This window comes from Accipiter gentilis, chromosome 17 (assembly GCF_929443795.1).
Source record: "Accipiter gentilis chromosome 17, bAccGen1.1, whole genome shotgun sequence".
NCBI classification, from domain to species: domain Eukaryota; kingdom Metazoa; phylum Chordata; class Aves; order Accipitriformes; family Accipitridae; genus Astur; species Astur gentilis.
Genome location: NC_064896.1, coordinates 3,392,600 through 3,414,721, shown reverse-complemented (window position 1 = coordinate 3,414,721; position 22,122 = coordinate 3,392,600). Strand labels below are relative to the sequence as shown.

General features: G+C 56.8%; 2 protein-coding genes across 2 annotated transcripts in view; one reads left to right on the top strand and one right to left on the bottom strand.

Annotated features, from left to right (window-relative positions):
* Positions 1-22,122, bottom strand: part of CAP1 (cyclase associated actin cytoskeleton regulatory protein 1) — a 156,047-nt gene that overhangs the window by 42,671 nt on the left and 91,254 nt on the right. The window lies entirely within an intron of this gene.
* On the top strand, positions 1,984-19,457 carry TRIT1 (tRNA isopentenyltransferase 1). Its single transcript, XM_049820879.1, has 11 exons — positions 1,984-2,205; positions 8,735-8,877; positions 9,336-9,432; positions 9,648-9,796; positions 10,694-10,836; positions 11,102-11,213; positions 11,581-11,693; positions 12,585-12,662; positions 14,464-14,573; positions 14,918-15,035; positions 17,476-19,457. The coding sequence occupies exons 1-11, from the start codon at positions 2,017-2,019 to the stop codon at positions 17,613-17,615; spliced, it is 1,392 nt and encodes a 463-aa protein (XP_049676836.1). The 5' UTR covers positions 1,984-2,016; the 3' UTR covers positions 17,616-19,457.

Below are 22,122 nucleotides of genomic sequence, written 5' to 3'. Positions count from 1 at the left end.
TAACTATAAACCCCCCTAATGGGGCTCAGGGCAGTCGGTGTGGGGCGATCGCTGCCCCACGGGTCAGGGGCCGGGGCTGTGGTTGGTGGTAACCCTATAGGGAGGGGGGGAATGCAATCCGCTCGCTTCAAGGTGCATCGGAGAACTTCATATACTCAGATCTGCCGAATGGATGAAATTATATATATGTGTGTTCTCCCTGCCGTCCCTGAACCTGATGCTTTTGGGTTTCCTTCATACTGGCGGCGAAAGTCTTACTCTAAATGCAGGAGGGACACAGGATCCTGTTACTGCTGAGAGGTCAGAAGAGAGCTGCTGTTGCTGCTGCTGCAGGAGACTCAATCACCCACGGGAAGCCAGCCTTAAAAAGCAATGATTCTGCATGGAAGCTCTTAAATACCTGTTCCCTTCGGTTCCGGCAACATTTCACACTTTCTGCATGTTGCATCACGGCGTGTCAAAGAGTTTTAGAGCTGTATTAAAAGGTGCTCACAGGAACCACAGCTTAAACACGGAGCAGGGTGACCTAAATCTGACACCTCGCCCATGCGCAGGAAACAAAGCCCAGATGTACCAGTCCCTCAAATGTTTATTTTTGTTGTGTGTACACCGACACTTGCAGACTGGTGTCTTTTTTCAGCTCAAGGTGACCCTCCCAATAAGGTTTTTAGTAAGGTGTGCTTTTTCTTTTCATGCTGAAGGCACATAGGATGTTTAAAACATGATTTTTCTTTCTTGGAAATGATGTGCAGATCCTGTGGTCTGAACTGAGACCATCACCAGTGAAAAATGTAGTTGGTCTCAAATTAAACCGAGGAACAGTCGCAGTTTTGCACATACCTTTGAGTTCTCCTGCTTAAAGGTGGCATGCATACATACATATCCACCTGAAACTTCCCTGGTTACTGAAGCAGATGCCTCCTCTCTTATTGCCACGGTAAGGACCAGAAAAGCAGACTGACAGTGCTATTAAGTGAACACAATAAACACACAGGGCTTTTCCTCCCCACTTGTTCAGCGCCGCAATTTGCAAATGTCAGCTGTAACCATCACAATTCAGCATCCCCAAGCCTGACAGAGTTATTTTTTTTAACCCCCATTGCCCTGCTCACCCCCTTGCCTCTGCCCCCACATACCCCCCCCCCCCCAAAAAAAAACCCAACCCCAACCCATTTCTGCTTTCCCACCAGCACCGGTTTCACGCGGGGCAGCCACAGCCGGACCCGGGGGATGTCACGGGCGCGGTGCCGCCTTCACGCCTGGGCTGGCAAATTTTTAGGACAGTTTCCCGAGGCGGTGATAATCCTTTCCCTTCCGAGCACTGTACCCCTCCCCGGCCCGCAGCCTCCTGCTCCTTGTTGCTATGGCAAAGGATGTGTGTTGCCAGGGAGATACCCTCCTCCCGCCGTCGCCATGGCAACCGTCTCCCTGCCTTCCCTCCCCTCTGTTGCCACGGAGACAGTCGCCCGCTCCCCATTTCATCCCCCCCCCCCCCCCCCCGTGTTGCCGTGGCGATGGGGGAGGACGATCCTTCGTGGAGGCTGCTGCTGCGGTTGCCACGGCAACTCGTTCCTCTCCGTTGCTATGGCAACAGCCCCGCTCCTCACCCTCCTGCCCCGTTGCTATGGCAACAGCATCCTTCCCACCCCATCCTACCCCCCCCCCCCCCCAAAAATAAAAAAGAAAAAAAAAAAGAGGTACCACGGGGCAGAACCCCACTCGTGGACGCGGCCCGGGGGTGGCTGGGGGGTCCCTAAAGGCGGGGGGGGTGTCCGGGGGACCCCAAAATGACCCGGAGGGCGTGGGGATGGGCAGGGCAGGGGACAGGGATGGAGACCCGGGCCGGGGGCAAGGGGAGGGACCCGGTTTGGGGACGGGAACCCCGCCTGGCAGAGGGACACAGGGCACAGGGCTCGGCCCCGTCCTCCCCGCGGGTGGCCCCGGCCCCGGCCCCGGCCCCGGCCCCGGCTCCGTCCCCGTCCCGCCCCCGTCCCTCCCGCCCGCCCGCCCGTCCCCATGGCAGCCGCCGGGCCGGGCCGGGCCATGGCGGCGGCCGCTTTCTGCTTGGGCCGGGTCCCGCCGCCGTCGCGGCCTCGGCCGCCGCTGGTGGTGATCCTCGGCGCTACCGGCACCGGCAAGTCGGCGCTGGCGCTGCAGCTCGGCCTACGACTCGGCGGGGAGATCATCAGCGCCGATTCTATGCAGGTACTGCCGGGCCCGGCCCTCCGGGGCGGCCTGCGGATAGGCCCGGCCACCGGGAGACGCCGGGGCCGGGCCTGGGGACCGGGGAAGGCCCGAGCTGGGCCTGAGGGAGGCCGGGGCCGGGCCTGGCGACCGGGGAAGGCCCGAGCTGGGCCTGAGGGAGGCCGGGGCAGGGCCTGGGGACCGGGGAAGGCCCGAGCTGGGCCTGAGGGAGGCCGGGGCCGGGCCTGGCGACCGGGGGAAGGCCCGAGCTGGGCCTGAGGGAGGCCGGGGCAGGGCCTGGGGACCGGGGAAGGCCCGAGCTGGGCCTGAGGGAGGCCGCGGCCGGGCCTGGGGACCGGGGAAGGCCCGAGCTAGGCCCGGGATCCCCGGGGGGGGCCCTAAGGGGGTCGGGAGGCGGCCTGGCCTGGGCCTGGAGGGGCGGTGGGGCCTGGTGTGGGGGGCCGGAGAGGGCCCAGCCCCGCGGGGCTGCAGGGTGGGCTCCCCCGGGGACCCCGGGCCCCGTGGCCGGGTGCTTGTGGGGAACGGCTGCCGGGGTTGCGGGGGGGGATCGTGCCCGTTGGGTGTGCTCCCGGTACAGGGCCCGGCCTGGCCCCGGAGCCCCTGTCCCGGTGGCCGATTGTTCGTTTTCGAGTGAGAGAAGCACTCCGTGCCCGCTTGTTAGCTCCGAACAAGGCAGCGCAACCACAACTGCAGAACTGGGTTTGTTCAACATCACCACCACCCCACCCCCTCCCAATAAATTCACCTTTTGGAAGAAAACCAAAGCAAGGGTGTTTTAATTTTAACCCACAAAAAGCTATGCGGAGGTGTAAGGAGCAGTTGGAGTTAATGGGTAGTAAGCGATACCCAGGGTTGCTCCCACGGATGCGGATCTGCTGACACGGACCTTGGGTTGTGGGCAATCCCACGGGATGTGGCGCGAGTCCTGCCTAAGAAACCGCAGCTGGATCGAGGCCTTAGGGTGCGCACGTCGGTCCGGGCAGGACCCTGCGTTGTGATTCGCACCCCGGCTGGGAGATGTGGTGAGGCAGAAAGGCTGGCTGGTGCTGTCTGTCCTTCCAGAGGCTGTTTTATGGACGTAGCCTTAAGTGAGGCTGTAATACGGCAGCTGAAGGCAAGCGCTCCCTTCCTCGGTCACCAGCAATGGGTCATCAACGAGATACAAGAAAGAATATTAAAAATTATATTTGCTACTTGCCAGTGACAGTCTCTGTGGTCTCGCCTCTTATTGCAAGTGGCAGCATGGAATATATTGGTTGTACAGTCAGGTTCAGTAAACACCAAGGAGCCTAGCCTCGCTTTTTGGTCCTAATTGCGTTCAGCTACAAGAGCTTTGTCACAAGATGTAGATTTCAGCCACTGCTGGGGGTTTTGTTATTGTTTAGCAGAATGTTTTCCTTCCTAATCAACATTTTCCTTGTTCTCTTTCTATAACGCCTGAGCTTTCCGTCAAGTTTAATGTTTAACGGTAGTTACTACGCTTTTTAAAAAGGTGTTTCTGCCAACAACACCCTTTGCCCTTTGCGCTGCTCAGAGATCGACTCTTGCTGTCCTGCAGCCACCTCCTGGTTTCCTGCACCGGGCTGCCGATGCTGGTCACTGTTTGTATCCCAGAGAGCTAAATTTTAAAAATCCCTGTCCTGCATTTGGAGCAAGCAATTGGAAAGCTTTAATTCTAGGGAATGTTTGCCTTAAGTTCTTGGGGAAAGGGTGTTTGAGGTCTGAGCTGAATTGACAAAATCCTGCAGGGGCAAAACATTCATGTGAGACGTAGAAGCTTTGTCCAGTGCTGCCTGATTGCGGGCAGCTGCCCTCCTGGTTGCCCGGCCCAGCCGTCGTGAACCACCAGGCATTGCCAGTGCTCCCTAACAAAGGACTGGCATGTCCATCTTGCTGTCCTCAAGCTGGGGGTGAGACTGCCTGCGGGCTGGTTTTCTCTGCAGACTCTGTCTGGGCTGGGTGGCTTTTAGGCAGCTGCTGTTAAGTTTCCAAGGTGAGTTACTCTGCTCTAGTGTCTGCATCGGAAATGTTTCTGAGCAGAGCTCAGCTGGTGCGGTTTTACTACTATTGACCGTCCTGATCTGGACAAGCCCTAGAGCTTTTGTTTGGTTATTCGTGCCCGTTTGTGTACTGGGAATGCTGAGGTTCTCAGACCTTGCAGTGACCGCCAGCCCAGCGTACAGCAGGCTTCAATATCAGGGAAGCAGCTGTTGACTTCAGCGATCCTGCAAACACGAGGCTCCTGCTGCATCCCGAGCTCTGCAGATGTGGCTGGAGCTGACTAGCATGCTGTGAATTCTCGTTTCACGCTGGTGGATGTTTTGAAGCATGTATTTTGTGCTCTGGTTGTTTCAGGTCCCACTACGGGAATGCAGGCACTGGGAGGACTCTGGCTGCAGGCGCCCAATGGCATTCGGGCTCGAGTGGCTCTTGTCCTCTTTTCCTTTTAATCTCATCCTAGCGTGACTGTGGAGCGAGAGCCGAGCAGCTCCCCTGCTTTATCCCGTAACGTAGCGTGCTGTCGGCGCAGCCTCTTGGGGCGGCGAGGCGGGTGAGCCCTGCCTCTCCGCGGCCCCGGCCGCCTGAAGGCACAGCCTCAAGCAGCGTGTGTCTGCGCCTCCCCCACCACGCTCCACTAACCCCCGTGCCCCGCTTAGGCGGCTGCAGCCAGCCAACTGGGTCTGCTTTCTTGCTGGCTTTGTTCCCGCAGAATATTGTCTCCCTGCTGTATATCCGTCTGCCACGCAGAGCTGGCTCCGGTGTCCTTGCGGAAGAGTCGCTGGGTTTTAAAAATCCCATTGCTCATTCTCGACTGACAGCTGCCAGCAACCGTGTCGCTCTCAGGCCCCTCTGTCCATTCATCGCTGCGCCCCGTGCGGGCTCCGTGGAGCTCTGACAAATGCTGGCAGTGTTTTAGGCAGCTGCTGGGGCTGGAGCCAGGCTCGGGAAGGGGCCGGGGAGCCCCGAGCCCACCTGTTCCCGCACACAGGCACCCCGCTATCTCCAGGGTGTTTTCGTCACGGCCCTGAGTCGCTGTGGTCAAATTACAGACTTAGCTGCTGCCTGCGTGCAGCTCAGGAGCTCCGGTTAATCTGATGGCCTCTTAATCTTTCTTTTTGTCCTTTCTGTTGCCATTTGTCATCCCTGCAGTTTCCTTTAGGAGTAAGTCATTCCCTGGGGAAGCCAAGTGGGGTGAAGCCAGTCCCGCTTCTTCATTCCTGATGGAGCAGTGAGGGCACAGTGATCCTGGTGCCAGCTTGCTGGAGGCCCCCATCCGCTCCCGATCCTGCCGTCCCTTCTGGATTTCATACTTTGAAGTGGCGATGCAGTCCTCCTCTGGAGGCTGTTGTAGCACACTGGCTGCACTTGTCACTTAGTGTGTCAGGTCAGGACATCTTAAGAGCCCTTGGTGACATCCTTCTCACGGCAGGGATCAGAGTGGGGACTGAATTGTGTTCTTCTTGCACCCAAGCTTGGTTTATGTCCTCCGTGCCCCTCTCCAGCTGGGAGATCCTTTGGCCCCTCTGAAGTTTTCACACTCTTCCTGGCCGTAGGTGGCTTGGATGTGTCTGGGGTCCCTGTGCTGCACAGCTGTCATGTCACCTTCAATAGTGTGCTCCCTGCGCTCAGGGCAAGGACGGTGCCTTTCTCTCTCTAGTGCAGATGGTGGCAAAGGGACAGAGTTTGGGATTGTGCATGAAACTGGTGGCAGAGCCAGGGTTTGGGAGAACCCACCCTTCCCGGGCTGCGGATCCTCACAGGCATCGTTTCCTGAGGATCACTGGTGTTTGTGTCTCCTGCCTCAGTTTCCCTACCCTTTAAAAGGGGAGAGAGTGCTGACTTTCCAGCAAAGTACTGTGAGCTGTGGGGCTGACCTGCCTGGGGGTTTCAGCGGCAGAGGTGGGAGGACGCCGTCAAGGCTAAGCATCTTTAGTCCCCGGCTTGTGTTTGGTGTCTCAGAGGCCTGCTGCTCCAGGCTTGCTGCTAATCTGTTTTGGGGCCTTAGAAAGCAACAAAGGCTTATCTGAGCCGCTTGCTGAAAATAGAAATGAGTGTCAGGAGGACGTCTCGGTGCGAGGCCCTGCCGACAGCCAGCTGGTGGAAACCTTCTCTGGGCTTTGCTGGGTGTGTGTAAAAGGCCGCCTTTGTTTCCTCTCAGCCCACACACTGACACTGCATTCCTCCTCCTCTTGTTGCCAGATATTCAGGGAGTCTCTCGGTGTTTAATCTGCAGGAGAACCTTGGGGAATTGGAGACTGAACTGTAAGTTCTGGCTCTGCCCTCGCAGGTCACTGGGAGCTCCCGGCTGCCTCCGAGCCTCCCCGCCAGCCCTCTGTATTGACTGTGATTTCAGGCAGACGAGTGGGAGTCGGAGGAGCTGGAGGACTGGACTGGCCCTTGTCGGGGAAGAGAAGGCACTGAGCCAAAGGTCGTTGAATTCAAAGGCTTTTCGGTGCTGACTGGGGATCTGCATTGAATGGCGCTGCTTAGCCCGGGCTTGGGTAATGGAAGGAGATCAATAGGCTGCAGCCAGCCACGGGGCATGTTGGCAGAGAGCTGCCTCTTGGGTCTTTCCTCCTGTCTGCTCGCCATACCCTGGAGACAGCTGGGTTTCTGCAGGGCAGAAAGGAAGAGCATTTGGTTGCCCTCCCGCTCCCCCCTTGCTTCCTGCCCCCAGGCGAGCCTTTCTCCGCCGAGGGACTGGGAGCAGGAGCTGGCCCTGGCCCTCCAAGCAGCAAGTGCAAGAGTTAAGCAAGACAGGGAGTGTCTGCTGGGCTGCAGCCGGTTCAGCCGCCCCAGCAGCTCGCATGACTGCTCCAGGCAGGGATCGGGCTTCCCTACTCCACTAACCTCGAATCGTCCCTTGCTGCTGCCGCTCAGTGCCTTCTGCCTGTGGGTCACCTCTGTGTCACCTTGTCCTTCTGTCTGGGACCAGGGGAGGCAGTAGGTGGAGGCTGCGCTGCAGCCGGAGGCTTGGCAGCTTCTCAGAGGGGATTAAGGGGAAATTTGTTTCTGGAAGTCTGGCCCTCTGGCTGGGGTGGTTTCTGGGTGGTGGAGGAGGAAATCAGTACAGCCATTTCCAGTCCCTTCTCCCATCAGGGCAGTTTATCCCAGGCTGGGAGACTGCTCCAAGCGGGGAGGTGCTGAGAGGCTAAACACATCCTCCCTCCGACCGCGGCACGGAGGGTGCTCAGTCCTTGGCACGGCTCAGAGCTGGGCTGGACAGAAAGGCTTTATGTGCCCCGCTGTGACCACACGTCTGCTGCCAGCATCCTCGGGGTGCAGGTCCCTGCTCTGATCCCTGTTTGTCTGCAGCACTGTGGAGCCTCACAGCACCCACTGACAGGGCAGTGCCAGGGCACAGGGGCATCCCGCGCTGAGGAGGGTTGTGTTTGCGTGCTGCGGGGAGCAGGGCGAGGAGCCTTCCTCCCTTCTTCTGGGTGAAAGATGCTCTCATCTGAAAGGGCTCTGCTCACGGGACCCAGCCGAGCTGTGGGGAAGGGACGCCAAGCTGAGGCAGCTCCGGTACTTGCACCACCTGGGTCTGCGGGCTGGGCTGTGGCTGTTGCTTTATGCAGCCTGGAGGGTGGATTTGGGCTGTGGCTCCGATGCGTGCTGCTGGAATTGCAGGTCGCCTTGGCTCTTCACCAAGAATGCTGCCGAGGGGTTGGTTTGGGTGGCTTTTCTTTCTGCTCTCCTTTTAGCTGACTAGCTGATTGAAGACGCACCTTGAAGCAGCGAGATGCTGCTGGTTGCCCTCACCAGTGTCTCCTGGCACCTTGGTGCAGGACAGTGCCTCTTTTCCCCTGGGGTCACTGACCTGCACTGGTGTGTTTTGCTCCCCTTTGTACCTGACCGGCTCGGTGAGAACCGGCAGCAGGCAGCACACCAGGCTTTTAAGGTGTGCATGAGCTGAGACCGTTCGTGTGTGTTTAGGAGGCTCCATGAAGTTGCATGTTGCATCCAGAGAGGTCTTTGTGTGTTACGGGAAGCAGTGATCCTTGTCCCCAAAGGAGACTCGGTGCTGTGCTGGAGACAGGTATTTGGAGAGAGGCACACCTGAGCTTTTAGCTGCAACAGCAGCAGATGAGGAGATGGCAGCTTGAAGGCAGCTGTCCTCATTGTTTGGAGCTCTGTGCTTCGGAGCCAGGCTTGGCTGGTTACGCTTACTGGGCTCTGACACCGCTCTCTGATCACTCTTATCAGCCTTTCCCTCCCTAACTGCAGGGTTATATCAGACCAGGAAAGCAGTTGCGAGCGGTTGGACTCATGGTTCATCTCCCGTGCGCAGGAACAAACACCAGAGAGAGGCAGTTTGGCCCTGACAGGAGCAGGTGTTGGCGAGATTCCTGCTGCCTTGCCTGAACGGGGCATGTGCCCCTGCCTGTGCTGCCTGCTTCTCCAGAGACCAGCGAGGGGCTCAGAGGGGTGATCGGGACAGGCAGTGGCTTTGTGTGTGGGAAGGAGCAATGGTTGGTGGGGGTTTCATGGGACACAGAGGTGAACGACGGGCTCTTCTCTTCCCCAGGTGTACAAGGGCTTGGACATCATCACGAACAAGGTTTCTCCCCAGGAGCAGCGTCTGTGCAGACACCACATGATCAGCTTTGTGGATCCCCTTGTCTCTAACTACACGGTGGTGGATTTCAGAGACAAAGCTGTGGCTCTGATATCCTTTAATGCTGCAGCCTGCCTGGCCAAGCAGATATGGACTTTCTCCCTCCACAGCCAGGCCTGCAAGAGGCATCACTGTTTGCATCAGACTTGGGCTGTCCATATTGCAACTAACTCCGGTTTTCAGAGGATATTGCTGGCGAGGGGGCCTTGGAGCTTCTTTTGTCCAGCTAATGCTCAGTGCAGCCCATCCTCAGGGCTGGTTGGGGAACATCTCTGCTGCACCACAACAGTGCTGGGCTGGGTATTGCCCTCCCTGGGCGTCCCTGAGTTTTGATGGTAGCTAACACAGGTAGCAGAGGATAATGAGAGATGAGGGACACCTGTAACCCTGACCTGCAGCCTCACTGGCTCCGTGGGGCTGGGAGAGTGGGGTCTGGGCCCTGGGCTGCCGCTCCCCACAGCCTTCCCTCCCTGCTGTGCATCTCTGCTTATGCTCCCTGACTGTGGCACATTGAAGATATCTTTGCCCGAGACAAGATCCCGATTGTTGTGGGAGGAACCAACTACTACATCGAGTCCCTGCTCTGGAAGGTCCTTATCAACACAAAGGTACTGTTGGGGGGGCTGTGTATCCCTCTGGGAAAGGGAAAGCCCCGTGTTCAGGGCAGGCTTCCTGCAACCGGGCACAGTGCTCCCCCTGCTAGAGTGGGGCAAGGACAACCAAAAGCCCCTCCTTCACCCTGTGGGTCTCGGGGATCTTCTTGCTTGCACTGGCCTTGCACATGGATGAGCAGCTTGATTCAGGGCTTCCTTGTGCCCCACAGGAAAAGGCCAGCACAGCCCCCGGGCTGGTCACCGACAGGAAAGTGGAGCTGGAACAGCTGGATGGCGTTGAGCTCCATCGCCGCCTGAGCCAGGTGGACCCAGAGATGGCGGCCAAGCTGCACCCCCATGACAAGCGCAAAGTGGCCAGGTGAGTTTGGCATGCCGGGGGCCGGAGGTGCCAGGGCCCAGTACTCCTTCCCAAGGGAATTGTGTGCCTGGGAACACGGCAAGATGGGCTCTCCCATCCCAGGCAGGCACTCCTAGCCTCTTAGCAAGGTGCTTGGGAACTATGGAGCACTGGTGTTGGGGAGCTCTCTGGGATCTGAGACCTTTGGCCACGCAGCCCCCAGCTTGAACTGCCTTTGGGATCCAGGACAGCGCATTGCTCCTGGCTTGGTGCACCGGGGCTGCTCCCGCTGCGGTGCCCCAGCAGCAGGGTTTATCTGGAGCTATTTAAAGAGCAAGCTGCCATGCTGGCTGAGTAACATAGCTGAGCTCTGTGGGAACAGCACTGGAGCAAGACCAGGCTTGCTGCTTTGGCGGGCCCAACCCAGCCGAGCCCTGGCCTGGGGGGAGCAGAACGCCGCCCACCCCATTCGCACGGTGGAGGGGGACGGAGGGTTGGGCACCCTCCGCAGCTTCCTCCACCTCCCTGGCTGGGCTGGGCTGAGCTGGCGGTAATGCTTTGCAGCATCGGCAACGCTGGCCCCTTCCCTGCAGCCCTGCCTGGCTGGAAAGGGCAGGGCTGGAGCCAGAACCCCGTCCCCTGCAGGGCTTGTCCCGGTGCCAGGCAAGAGTGGGTGGCTGTGCTCTGGGCTCCTTGAGTGCCATCGCTGTGCTCTGCACTGCATTGCACCCCCAGGACCTGGGTGTGCTCGGGATGCCGGGCACGGGAGAGGGCAGAAACCTGCCCTCCCCCCAACATGAGAGGGTTGGATCACAGCGAGTGTCTGCGGTTCCCTTTGCTGGAGCCCCCAGGGCTGCTGGGAAGATGGAAAAACTCATCCTCACCCAGCCTCTGAGCTCTGTCTGTCTCTGCTTACAGGAGCCTCCAAGTGTTTGAAGAGACGGGGATCCCCCATAGTGAATTCTTGCACCAGCAGCAGGAGGAGGAAGGTGGGGGGCCCTTAGGTGGGCCCCTGAAATACCCACATTCCTGCATCCTGTGGCTCCATGCAGACCAGGCAGGTGAGAGTGGGCTCTTGGCTGGCTGAATAAGGTGATGCAGGATTAGGGCTGACTCCCTGCTCCTGCCCCAGCCTCCTCCCTGAACAAGGCAGCAATTCCTTTGGCATCAGTGGGCGTGACAGAGGACTCGCTCCTCTCGCCTGCTGGGCTCTGCTTTCCTCGGGTGGATCGGGAGGCTGGCAGTGCCGAACCATGTCCTGACATGTTGGGTCTCCCAAGGGTACAGCTCCAAGTGGCTGAGCGTGTCCTGCTCTTCTCCTCCCAGCTCTGGACCAGCGGCTGGAGAAGCGGGTGGATGACATGCTGGCTGCAGGACTGCTGGAGGAGCTGCGGGACTTCCACCGACGCTACAACCGAGAGAAGGTGGCTGAGAACCGGTGGGTGAGAAGCCAGTTCCCTTTCTGCTCCCACTCCCACCTGACAGACCCATTCAGGGCCCAGACCAACTCTCCCTGCAGCACCTCCAATGTGTTGCTGCTCCCAGCCCTCTCTTGGCAGCATCTGCTCCTGCAGTGCTGCTTGAGTGTTCACCCAGCAAAGCTGACGTGGGCTGGCACTGAAGGCACCGGTCTATGTTCCGGTGTGTGCCTGGCTTGGCTTGTCCCCTTAGGCCATGGGCTTGTGTCACCTGTGGGGGTCCTGTAGGGCGAGGCGCAGAGACCTCTGCTATTCTGGGGAGGGTTGAGGTCTCCCACTGTTCTGAAGGAGATGGCCTTGACCCCCATCTCTTGTCTTGTTCTCCAGGCAGGATTACCAGCATGGCATCTTCCAGTCCATCGGCTTCAAGGAGTTCCATGAGTACCTTGTCAGCGAGGGGAATTGCTCGCCTGAGACCAGTGCCCTGCTCTTGCAAAAAGGTGGGAGGATCACCCTGTGTGCCCTATGTCCCTCAGCCCCACACAGTTCCAGGTGACATTGCGTGATGCTCTGAACTAAGCTCAAACCCAGAGCAGGTCTTGCTGGGGTTGAGCGGCACCTTTCTCTGTGCATTTTCCCTTCCTGCCAGCCCAGAGGGGCAGGGACTCCTTTTTCAGTGCTTGGAGAGCATCTCTGAGCACACTCAGAGCAACTCCTCCCTCCTTTCCCCCAGGCCTCTTTGCAAGATGTACTAGGCACAGCGTGACTTGGGATCTGGAGTTGGTCTGCCGGTGACCTGGGTGATGGGATCCCAGCTGGGGTGTGAATGCTGTGGAGAACAGGGATAGAAAGAAGGAATGAAGCAGAACTCAGCATGTGGTTCAGCAGCAGGAATGGCAGGAAGGGATCTGGGGATCTAGCAGATCACAACATGAGTCGGTAGTGGTGCGCTGTTCGATGGCATGCGTCATTCTAGAGCGTCTGGACAGATGCTGTTGTTAGAAGAGAGCTGCTCTGCTTCTCAGCACAGCGGAGGTCCCAGGTGGAGCTGCTCTGTGACAAGGAGGGTTCAGTGCGAAGTGGAGATGGGAGGCTGAGGAGACCACAGAAATGATAAGAGGCTTGAAAACAAGTCTGGTGCGGAAGGGGCTTGTTATGTCTGCCCAGGAGACTGTTACAGAGGGGTATGATAAATCTGGTACTAAACATTGAAAGGTTGTACAGTGGTAAACTATCCTCTGGGCTCACTGTGGGTAGGCCAAGGAGTCCTGGGCTCTGTTTGTGCAGAGTATTCAATTAGGCATCATGAGAGCCGTGCAGCCCCTGAACAGCTTGTCCTACCTGCTAAAATAACAACAAAGCTTTTATTTCTTCCTCCCTCTGTTTCAAAGGGATCCAGGCCCTGAAACAGGTGACCAAGAGATATGCCCGGAGGCAGAACAAATGGGTCCGAAACCGATTCCTGAAACGTAAGTCCTCTGTTCCTGCCCTGCCTTGCCATCACTGCTCTCGCATCTCTTCTCATCCCTCCTTGGCACATCTCCTGCTCCCAGCTCAAGAGAGGAGAGTGGTGGCTCCTCTGCTTTGGGGCAGCATCTGTTGGGAGGGATGCGAGACTGGCAGAGATCAGACAATCCTGCCTGGATTCTCCCTGCTGGCTTAGGCTGCTCTGGCTCTGCAGGTGTCTGCTGCTGGCCAGATCCTTCCAGGAGCCACAGGCACCCAGTGTCCCAGTCCACCCACGGGACTCTGCCCCAATTCCTTCCCACATGTTTGGGTTGTAAGAGCAGCTGCTCAGCCCTCCTGAGACAGCCCACCCAGCACTGCCCATGTTTATCTTACCCACAGCCTGTCTGCCCAGACACTCAGGAAGCCAGATCCTTCTCACTGCTTCCCCTGCACCCCTGGTTGCCTGTCAAGAGAAGATCCCCTCCCAACAGAAGTGCCATTAGGATGGCTAATACTTCAGCAGAACAAAGCGAGCAAAGGCTCAGCCCCACTCCAGGCAGTGGTAGATGATGATGGCCACAGCATCACTGCAGCCTATCCTGCCGACGGCTCCCGGGGGACTCAGGGAGGGGGTGCCCAGCATGGTTCCTCTCCCCGTGCACCCACACATGCTCCCTGCGCAGGGCGAAAAGCCCAGTTTGACAGCTGCCCTCCAGATTAGGAGCAGGAGCCCATTGGCTGCTCTTTAGCCTGGGCCATGCTCACTGCAGTGGCAAGGAGCCAGCAGGACTTCCCCATCCCAGCCCCAGCCTTGGAGCAGGGCCAGCAGCGGCAGCTGGGAGCCGGGCACTTGTTGAAAGGTGCTTGGTAGGGGCAAAACAACAATATGTTAAAAAAAAAGCAGGGAGAAACTCGAATCAAAAGATGGGCTTTGAACGAGGTGCAAGAGCTTTCCTGGAGCCATGTGCTTGGTGGATGTGGCTCACCTTTCTGGTGGCAGGTGTGCTTCAGATCAGCCTTGTCAGGAGCTTGTTTGTGGTTACAGCAATAAAAAGCAGCACCTGCTGGAGACTGGCACGCGGCAGCCTTGATGGCTTTGTCCGAGCGGGGCCGTGTGCCCGATGTCTGCGGGGAGGTGAGTCGCAGCAGGGCAGCGACGTCGCCGGAGAGAGTGGGTGCTCTCTGATTGCAGCTGTCTCACCCCAGCCAAGCTGCAGCGAGCACCCCGTCCCTTCGCACCGGGCTGGGGGAAGCCAAAGGAGTGGCTTTCAAACTGTGCCTTGTCAGGTCGAGGCATTAGAAAAGCATCTCCCGCCGTGGCCTGCTACTGTGAGCCGGGAGCGTTGGCCCCTGCAGCCACACAAGCAATTACAGCTCTAAGTAGGAACCTGCACTCACAGATTTCTCATCCAGACTCCGTGCCTGCATCTCCTTGTAAGCTTTGTGTGATGGCTTTGTGCCTGGATCTAGCTTTTTGATCTTCTGCAGCCTCCTGTGGACCATGGCTGTGATGAAGTGTTTGTTGTTGTGATGGGCTGTTGGTGTGCTTGCATTTCATAATGCTGTCCCGAAGGCAGACAACCATGAAGATACTTGCTTGAGGTCTTAGGTGTTCTTGCTGTTTGGGAGGGTGATGCCCCCCCAAGCTGAGGTCTTTGGTAATTTTGGCTCTGGAAGGGCTGTTGCTGTTTGCTTCTGAATGCTAAAGGACAGCTAGATAGTAAAGAGCAGATCCCCCCTGCTCACAGTGTGACCCTGTGGGTGCTGGGACATGATGCTGGGGGGGTTCTGGCAGTGACCTGCCTTTCTGTGTCTCTGTAGGTCCCGGGCCCAACGTGCCCCCAGTGTATGGCTTGGAGGTGTCTGATCTCTTGCGGTGGGAGGAGGATGTGCTGAAACCTGCTCTGGAGATTGTGGAGAGCTTCATCCAGGTACTGGGGAACTGGAATTAACACGTGAGCCATGACTGAGAAGCCAACTTCTTGCTAGTCTCCAGGCCCCGTAACGTGGCATTTAGTCTCTCCCTTGAGCAGGGCTGTCTGCTTACATGTCCAGCCTTGGGCTTTCCTCGCAGCAGCAGAGGGTTGTTGTCTAAGCTGAAAATTTCTCCTAATGCCCAGTACGCCCCTTGTCTTGCATGGTAAAACTGCAGCATCTGTCCTGCTAACCTTAGTGTTTGGGTATGGCAAGTTCACATCCCAAACTCTACCAGAGTGAACACAGCCAAGCAAATTTTCATAGCCGAAACCAGTTTGAGACATTATTTAATCTACAGGGACGTGAGCCCCCAGCAGAGCCTGTGAAGCTGGAGTACGATATAAATGAGAACAAACGGAGTCATCGCGTGTGTGAGCTCTGCGACAGAGTCATCATTGGGGACAGGGAGTGGGCAGGTAGGATGCGGTAAGAGGGAGAGGACCTGGGAGGGGGCACAGCGAGCGCAGTTACGTGGAGGGATGGAACAAGGCAGTTCTTTGAAGCAGAGCGGCTTCCTTGGCTGTCTTTGCTTGGCCAGATGACCCTCAGCACATGATCTTGGGCTTTCAAGGATTGTTTACAGCCTGTGTATGAAAGCAGCCATTTGCAAGCCCAGAGGGGGTGCAGGAGCTGTGCCACAGCAGCCATCTGTCGGGCTTTCCCCCCCTTCCCCGGCACCCAGTAAACACTGCCGCTCTCTGCCGTCACGCCAGACATGGGCATCTATACGTAGCATCAAGCCTCAGAGCTGTCTGTGTTTAGTCAGGACTGCTGGTCCTTTTCAGCACTTTAGCTACTTTGTCAAAAAGCACAGAACAAATTTGTTTCTTCTAAAATTTTGTTGAGTAAAATGAAAGTTTCTTAATGTTTTAATACTGCAGTTTTGCTCCAGTATCTTCTATTTGTGTGTTTAAAAAAAAAAAAAAAAAGTATTCCTAGCTGTAATGTTAATAGAAAGGGATTTTCTATTTTCAATAGACTTACTTTAAAAGAGCTCAGCTGGAATCAGATTAACTCAGTGAATTTATCTGTGCTGTGAGGCTCATGCTGAGAACCAGAAACAAAAAGTAGTGGAGAAACTGGCTGCAGAAATGAAACTGGTAAATCTCCATGTGTTGCCCAAATGCAGTATATGCAGACACAATGCAGAGATAAATTTCCCAGGTCGTTGGTTGTTGGATTTGAATGAGTCGCTTATACCTATTGAGCCAGGGAACTGCTGCAAGCAAAGATGGAAGTTGGCTCAGAATAGGAAGCTCATTGTAGTGAGATCAGTTTGTAAGTGTAATTCTTATTTTAGCCAGTCTCAGCTGTCTCAGCTTGGAGGTGCTTTGAAGGAGCTCTACCTACTCCAGAACTAGAGGACTCTGAAGGCTATCAGGGTCTGTACCATCCTTCCAGGTCCAGCAAGTTTTATGACCGAGTGGGAACTCCTCAAGATCCCCCCCAAACACTACAGCTGCAACTACGTGTCCTCTAGGGATGTCATCCCAAATTCTGATAAATGAAAAAGAATACCTTTCTCAACCAAGACCAGCTGTTGTTCTCTGCATCCAGCTGAATTTGGCTCAAATCCCCAGATGGTGGGAGAAAAATGGTCCAAAGCCTAGGTGTTACTTGTAACTGCAAAATGTAAAAGCTCAAAGGGAAGTGAAAACAGTAGTGGGAGCGGAGTCGATCTGCAATCTGGTCTGTTTTCTTAAATCAAGTTACAGATAGTTCTGGGAACTGCTTCCCGGTACCCCACTGGCTTTGGAAGATTTTAAAGTTTTATCTAATTTTACAATTTGTATGGACTTAAAAGTGCATGCCTCCCCAGACAGCAGCAGAAATCAACGCTTCTTCCAGCCACTGTAAGCTTTGGTGTTGCTTGCAACAAATTGTAAGAGGTGAGACTTTATTTCAAGCTGAGAGTGACCCTACAGCATTGTGATAAAGCAGCAGCTTTGCATGTAATTTCATCCTTTGGCAGAAAATGATGACTGGAAAACACCTGAGGGCTTTGATTCAGTGAGCACATACCCTCGTTTAATTAAGGCCCTGCATGAAAAGTTTGCTGCTTTAATTGCTGCTCTGATCTCTTAGAAATAGCAAAACCGCCCTGCTAAGATGGTACATTGGTCTGGTTAGACAAAGTGCCTTCTACTTAGATAATACCACTGATACAGGAAGTTTTACTGTCCTTAACTATGTGATTTCAAACAGAAATGCAGCTCCTGCTGCATCAGTACAAGTTTCATCCTTGGGATTACACCTCTGTTCCCATCTGACTCCTGCCGAAGTGCTCTCGTAGCTGGGGGCCTTGCCCTGGAGTGATGCAAAAGCATAATTATGCTCCAGGCTCCATCCCTAGCCTCTCTGTAGATATACAGGATATCCCTGGTGCTGTGGTGCAGGCATCTAGGCTTACAAATGATCCTGGCGGTGCTCCATGGCGTGGTGGATAGTTGCACAACCTTGCCTGCATCCTGCAATGTGCCTCCTCTTTGGTAACACTTTCCTTTCTCCCGTCCTCCCGGCGTTGTGTCTCGGTTGGGAGCAGACTTGCTGGGAGAGTTGAGTCCTGACAATCTGGAGTCTTCTGCATATACAGAACCAGGATTTTTCCCTCTTCCAGTCCTTCTTGAGGTCAGGAGAAGGCTAGGAAGGGTTGTCCCCCTTTGAGTGCTGGTAGTTTGGCCTAGAAGCATCCTGAGAAATGGCCAGGGCAGGGCTTGGGAGTTCACTTTTCTGCGGGAATCAATTGTGCGGGAGGATGGGAAGGGAGGGTGCTCTGCACTGCACGGCGACATCGAGTCGGGTGTTCCCTTCTCAAAGTTCCTCAGAATTAAATGCTCTGTTTGCCTTTTCCTCCAGCTCACACACGATCCAAATCCCACTTGCACCATCTGAAGAAGAGAAGGAAGCTGGAGGCTGCCAGCCGTGTTGCAGAGACTGAGGGGGACAGTGGGGGCCCAGAAACCTTGGGCAAGGACAGCAGCTTGCCTTTGCCGTAGGCCTGCAAACCAGCTGGCAAAGGGGAGCAGCCGCACTTCCACCTGTATGTTGAGGAAGCGACTTAGTCCTGGGTGGCCTTGAACCGAACGAGCTGAGTCATTTTTTTCAGGATGAGGCAGGTGTGTAAGTGACGGCCAAAGGCCGTCGGCTGCATCAGATCTTCTTCATGTGGCCTCATCGCGCCGTGTTCCCATGCTTCCCCAGCCCTGCCTGGAAAGGGCTGGGCCCTGGGGCAAGGCTGCTAGGAGCATCCTCCCATGCCAAGCGTTAATTCCTGCCAGAGACGCAGCATTATCCTTGGAATGGTTGAGCTGATCCTGCTGGCATGCAAACGTGTCGTTCTCAGAGACAGAAATACCCTGCACTCCTCCAGCTTGGCCAGGAGTGCAGCTCCGGAGCTGAGTGAGCTCTTACTGCCTTTATTGTGGAGAGGATTTTTTTTTTTCTTTTATATGGAAATAAAGCTGCAAGATTCTTGCGGGTTCCCCTCCCTATTAACAAGCGCAGTTTTCTTGCTCTCTGTTTCCACCTGGCCCAGGTTCCCTGCTCTGGGCATGGGGCAAGATGTCCAGGCCTGGTTCCTTCTTCCAGTCACCTTTTCTGCAGCTTCTGAGGGAGCTGAGCAGATGTTCTCAGCTTGGTGGAGGCAGGCTGATCCCTATGCACATAGCAGGTGCAGAAGGAGCTGGCACCTGTTAAACAGGAACTTGGAAATGATCTCATCAAGTTTGCAACAGATGAGCCTGTCCTAGTTAAAGCTGAATTCCCGGGGGTTTACACTGTGGTTTGGCAGTGGGAACCAGCCCCGCATTTGAATCCGAGTTGCTGAGCAGCAAATTCCTTGTGCCACGTCCGCGAGGCAGTTGGTCTCCGCAGCGTCCTTCCTGGAGGACGCAAGCGCCGTCTGCGCCACCGCGCTTCCTGGCGTGCCGCTCTGGGTGAAACCGGGATGGCCTTTTCCAGGGCATTTGGGATTCTCCTGGCAAATGCAATCAAGACGGTTCCTCCTGGGAGGGTTTTGGGTTGGTAGAGCACAAATTTTTCCTTCAGCTGCTTGCGATACACCATGTGGCAAGAGCCATCTCTCAGGGCTCAGCCTGCGAGGGGAAGAGCTGCGTGGGTGGATCTGCCATCGCAGGCTCTGGAGATGCCGGCTCTGGTGGGGATTAGATTAAACCTCCGGTTTGTGTTCCTCAGCGCTGAATTATTTCTGTAACGCTCCGTGGGGCGGCTGCCTTGAGCTGTTTGATAGGGCTGTGGGGTGGCTTGGGAGCTCGGACTGAAAGGAATATTCAGGGAAGAGCTGGGAATTTGGGTTGGCTTTTCTCTGCCAGCATTGGGCAGAGCCGGGCATCAGCTTTGAAATTCTGGGCACCGCGTTTGTATTGCTGGGTCTGTCTGCAGCGCCAGCTGAACCTCTTCTCCAGCCCAGACTTGTTTGCATCCACGCTGACTCAAGCGTGTATGAGGATACGGGCTCAGCCCAGCACTGGCACCCACGGCCAAGAGGTCGTGGCATGGAACCGTGTTCTCCTAGCCTGGATGGACGAGATGGAGGTGAGGCCAGGCGTAAAGCCCCATTTGCCGCTGATGTGCTGAGTGTGGTCTTCTGATAGACGGCACGGACACCTTGAGTCATCTCCCCAGGCCAGGCGAGGATCATCGGGGCAGCTCTGTGAATGAGGGGTGGGATTATCTGCTCTGTCTCCTGAGTGCAGTCAGATGACCATACTGTTAGAAATGGATTTAATATCCTTAATCGGTTTAATATGAACTTTGTTATCCCCACAGATAAATGTTATTCCTCTACCACAATAGCTGCTACTCTGCCTGTTCTGTTCACGAGCCTGCTCGTAACAGGCTGTGCTGCAGGGCAGGGTCTCCCAGGTCTTCCCCCTGCTCCGTGCCGCCCGCTGCAGTGCCTTGTTTTGGGGGTGGCAGCTCCCGTGGGTCCCAGGAGAATGGGGGGGGCTGGCACATTTGCTTGTTCCTGCTGTGGCTGAACGGCTATAGGAAGGTGGAAGCACACCCTGATCCTGCCAGCAGCGAGAAGCAGGTGAGTTTGCTTTCTGAGCGAGGTAAGAACTGTCGATGAGGACATGGCTTTTTATTTATGCAGAGCCAGTGCCAACATCCCTGCGATGATTTGCTCTCCAGGGAAGAAGCTGGTGTCTGTTGTACCTCTGCTGTTCGGAGGACTCAAGGCAAGGACTGGGATCGAGCTCCTGGCAAGGGTTGCACCAGTTCCTGGTGCCGGCACACGTTCAGCTCCTGCTCCTCTTGCTCTGGGCCCTGCCCGCCTCCCTGGTCTCCTGCAGAAGGGACAAACGATGCGAAATCGCTCTCCAGTCCTGGCCGGGACTCGCTGAGAAAGTTGTTGTGGTCTCAGCTTTCAGGCTGCTGTCAGTGCCGAGAGGTTTGGGGATGGGGAATGGCACTTCACTCCATCTGCCCTCCTCTAATCCCCAGACAAACGCAGCTCTTCCATCTGTGCAGCCGGAGCTGCCGAGCCCATCACACCAGCCACTTAATCTAAATGGCTTTGGCCAAAGATAAGGTCATTAATTACACTGGGATTAGAAAACAGTACAGGCCTGGCGTGGCTTGGCTTGCCATCAATTAAAGTCCTCGGCGCCCTGGCCTGGCTGAGCGTCGCAGCTGGAGAGCTTGAGCTGGAAGAGACCCATTCCCTCGCTGATCCGGCATCATCTTCATGGCACTGCCTGTCCTCGGAGGGGTCCCCTCACCTGGGCACTGGCTTTTTAGCACGGTGCTGGGGGTGGGCTCCTGTCCCCGGCCACGGGCAGTGCTGGGTGCCAGGCAGAGTCGGTGGCGCAGGTCCCGGGGGACACGGCAAGCGCCACAGCCCGAATCCTTGTGTCCGGCAGCGAAAGGTACACGGGCAGCATCCCACCACCTGCATCCCCATCGCTTACTGCCTCCAGCCTTCACCAGCCCCTTCCGTGGCACCGCATCAAGCTCGACCCCAACTTGCTGCCCGCAGAGGACGGGGGGGGCTGGCCGAGCCCCACTGCTCTCGCTTGTGGCCGCCATCCCTGGAGCTCAACGCAGCCAAAGCCCTTTTGCTGATCTCAGCTCCAACATTGTCCGTGATATTCGAGGACTTGTGCTTGCTTCTGGTTCCTCTACCTTTTGGTTCCCTTTTCTTACCACGTTTTGGCTGTAAAATGCCCCAATCTGCTCAACCTGCGGGAAACGTCTCATCCATGCGGTGCTGCTGGGGTGGGATGTGCCGCTTGCCCTGTCCCACAAGGTGCTGCGGGCGGCACAGCAGGGGCTGAAGCCACAGATGTGGCACGAATTTGGCCTCAGCCCTCCCCTTGTAGGAAAAGGCAGTGCTGCAGGGGGCCGGGGGGGACACACACGTTATGGGCAGCCAGGCTGTAGTTCTGTGCCAGGAGCCATCAGGCACCGTGGCACCGTGGCACAGCTGCCATCTCGCCCGGCACTGGTGACCAGCTGGTGTCTGTGCCTGTGTTCGCTGGTGGCTTTAAAGGATCCGGCTGTCCCTTAACTCCCGTTGGAGGTCCTGGGTGGTGATGCTGTCCCAGCTCTTCCCACCCCAGTTCCCACACTGCGGGGATGATCCTGTCCCGGTGCCTTGGACAGGCTGGGGACCATCTGGGGGACGGTGTCACCTGGGGACGGCAGCTCCTGCAGACACGCCACGCGGCAGCTGCAGTCACCAAACTGAGCCGTGTCCTGGCCTCGTCTTCGGTTCCCAGGTGGGATCGTTGTGCCGCGGAGCACCGGGGGGATTTAACGAAGCCCTGGATGATGGGCTTGGTGGGAGAGAACTCTCGGCGCCTGCTTGGGGTCAGCAGGGCTGGCTGGCATCGCTGCCGCCGCAGGGCTGGCGGGCAAAGGTAACTAATGGGGAAACTGAGGCACGGCTGGTGCATGGAGTTGCTCTGATTGCTGCGGGGGCTGGCAGCAGGGCAGGGCGTTTCGCATCCTGTGGCCCATCCCGGTGCCTCGGCGGCATTTCTGGCGGGCTATGGGGAAGCCGTGTAGCAAGAGCCTAAAAATAAAAGGAGCCGTTGGCCGAGGTTGTGCAACAGCGTGTGCGTCCCGTGCCGCGCGGGAGTTCGGCGGCTTTGGCGGCAAAGCCTGGGTGTGCGCGGCTGGATCCTGGCACCGGGCCCGGGAAATGCTGGTATCCAAAGGGCTGGGGGCTGCCAGGTCTTTTCCCCTTTTTGCCCCCTCCTTGTGCTGCTCACGATCCCCCAGGCCTGCCGTGGCCAGGGGTGCTGGTGGGTGCCCATGCAGATTTGGAGACATGGGGTTGTGCCAGGCTGCGGTGGGTAGGATGGGTGTCCCTGTGTTGGCACCCTGAGCAATTTGGGGGGGCGTCCAGTGTGCAGGAGGCTGGGGGGACCCTGCCCGTGCGCCCTCCGGCACAAACTGGAGGCAGCGGTTGTCACCCATTGCACAGGTGGGGAAACTGAGGCACGGGCATGCCATCAGAGAGCCACCCTCCACGAA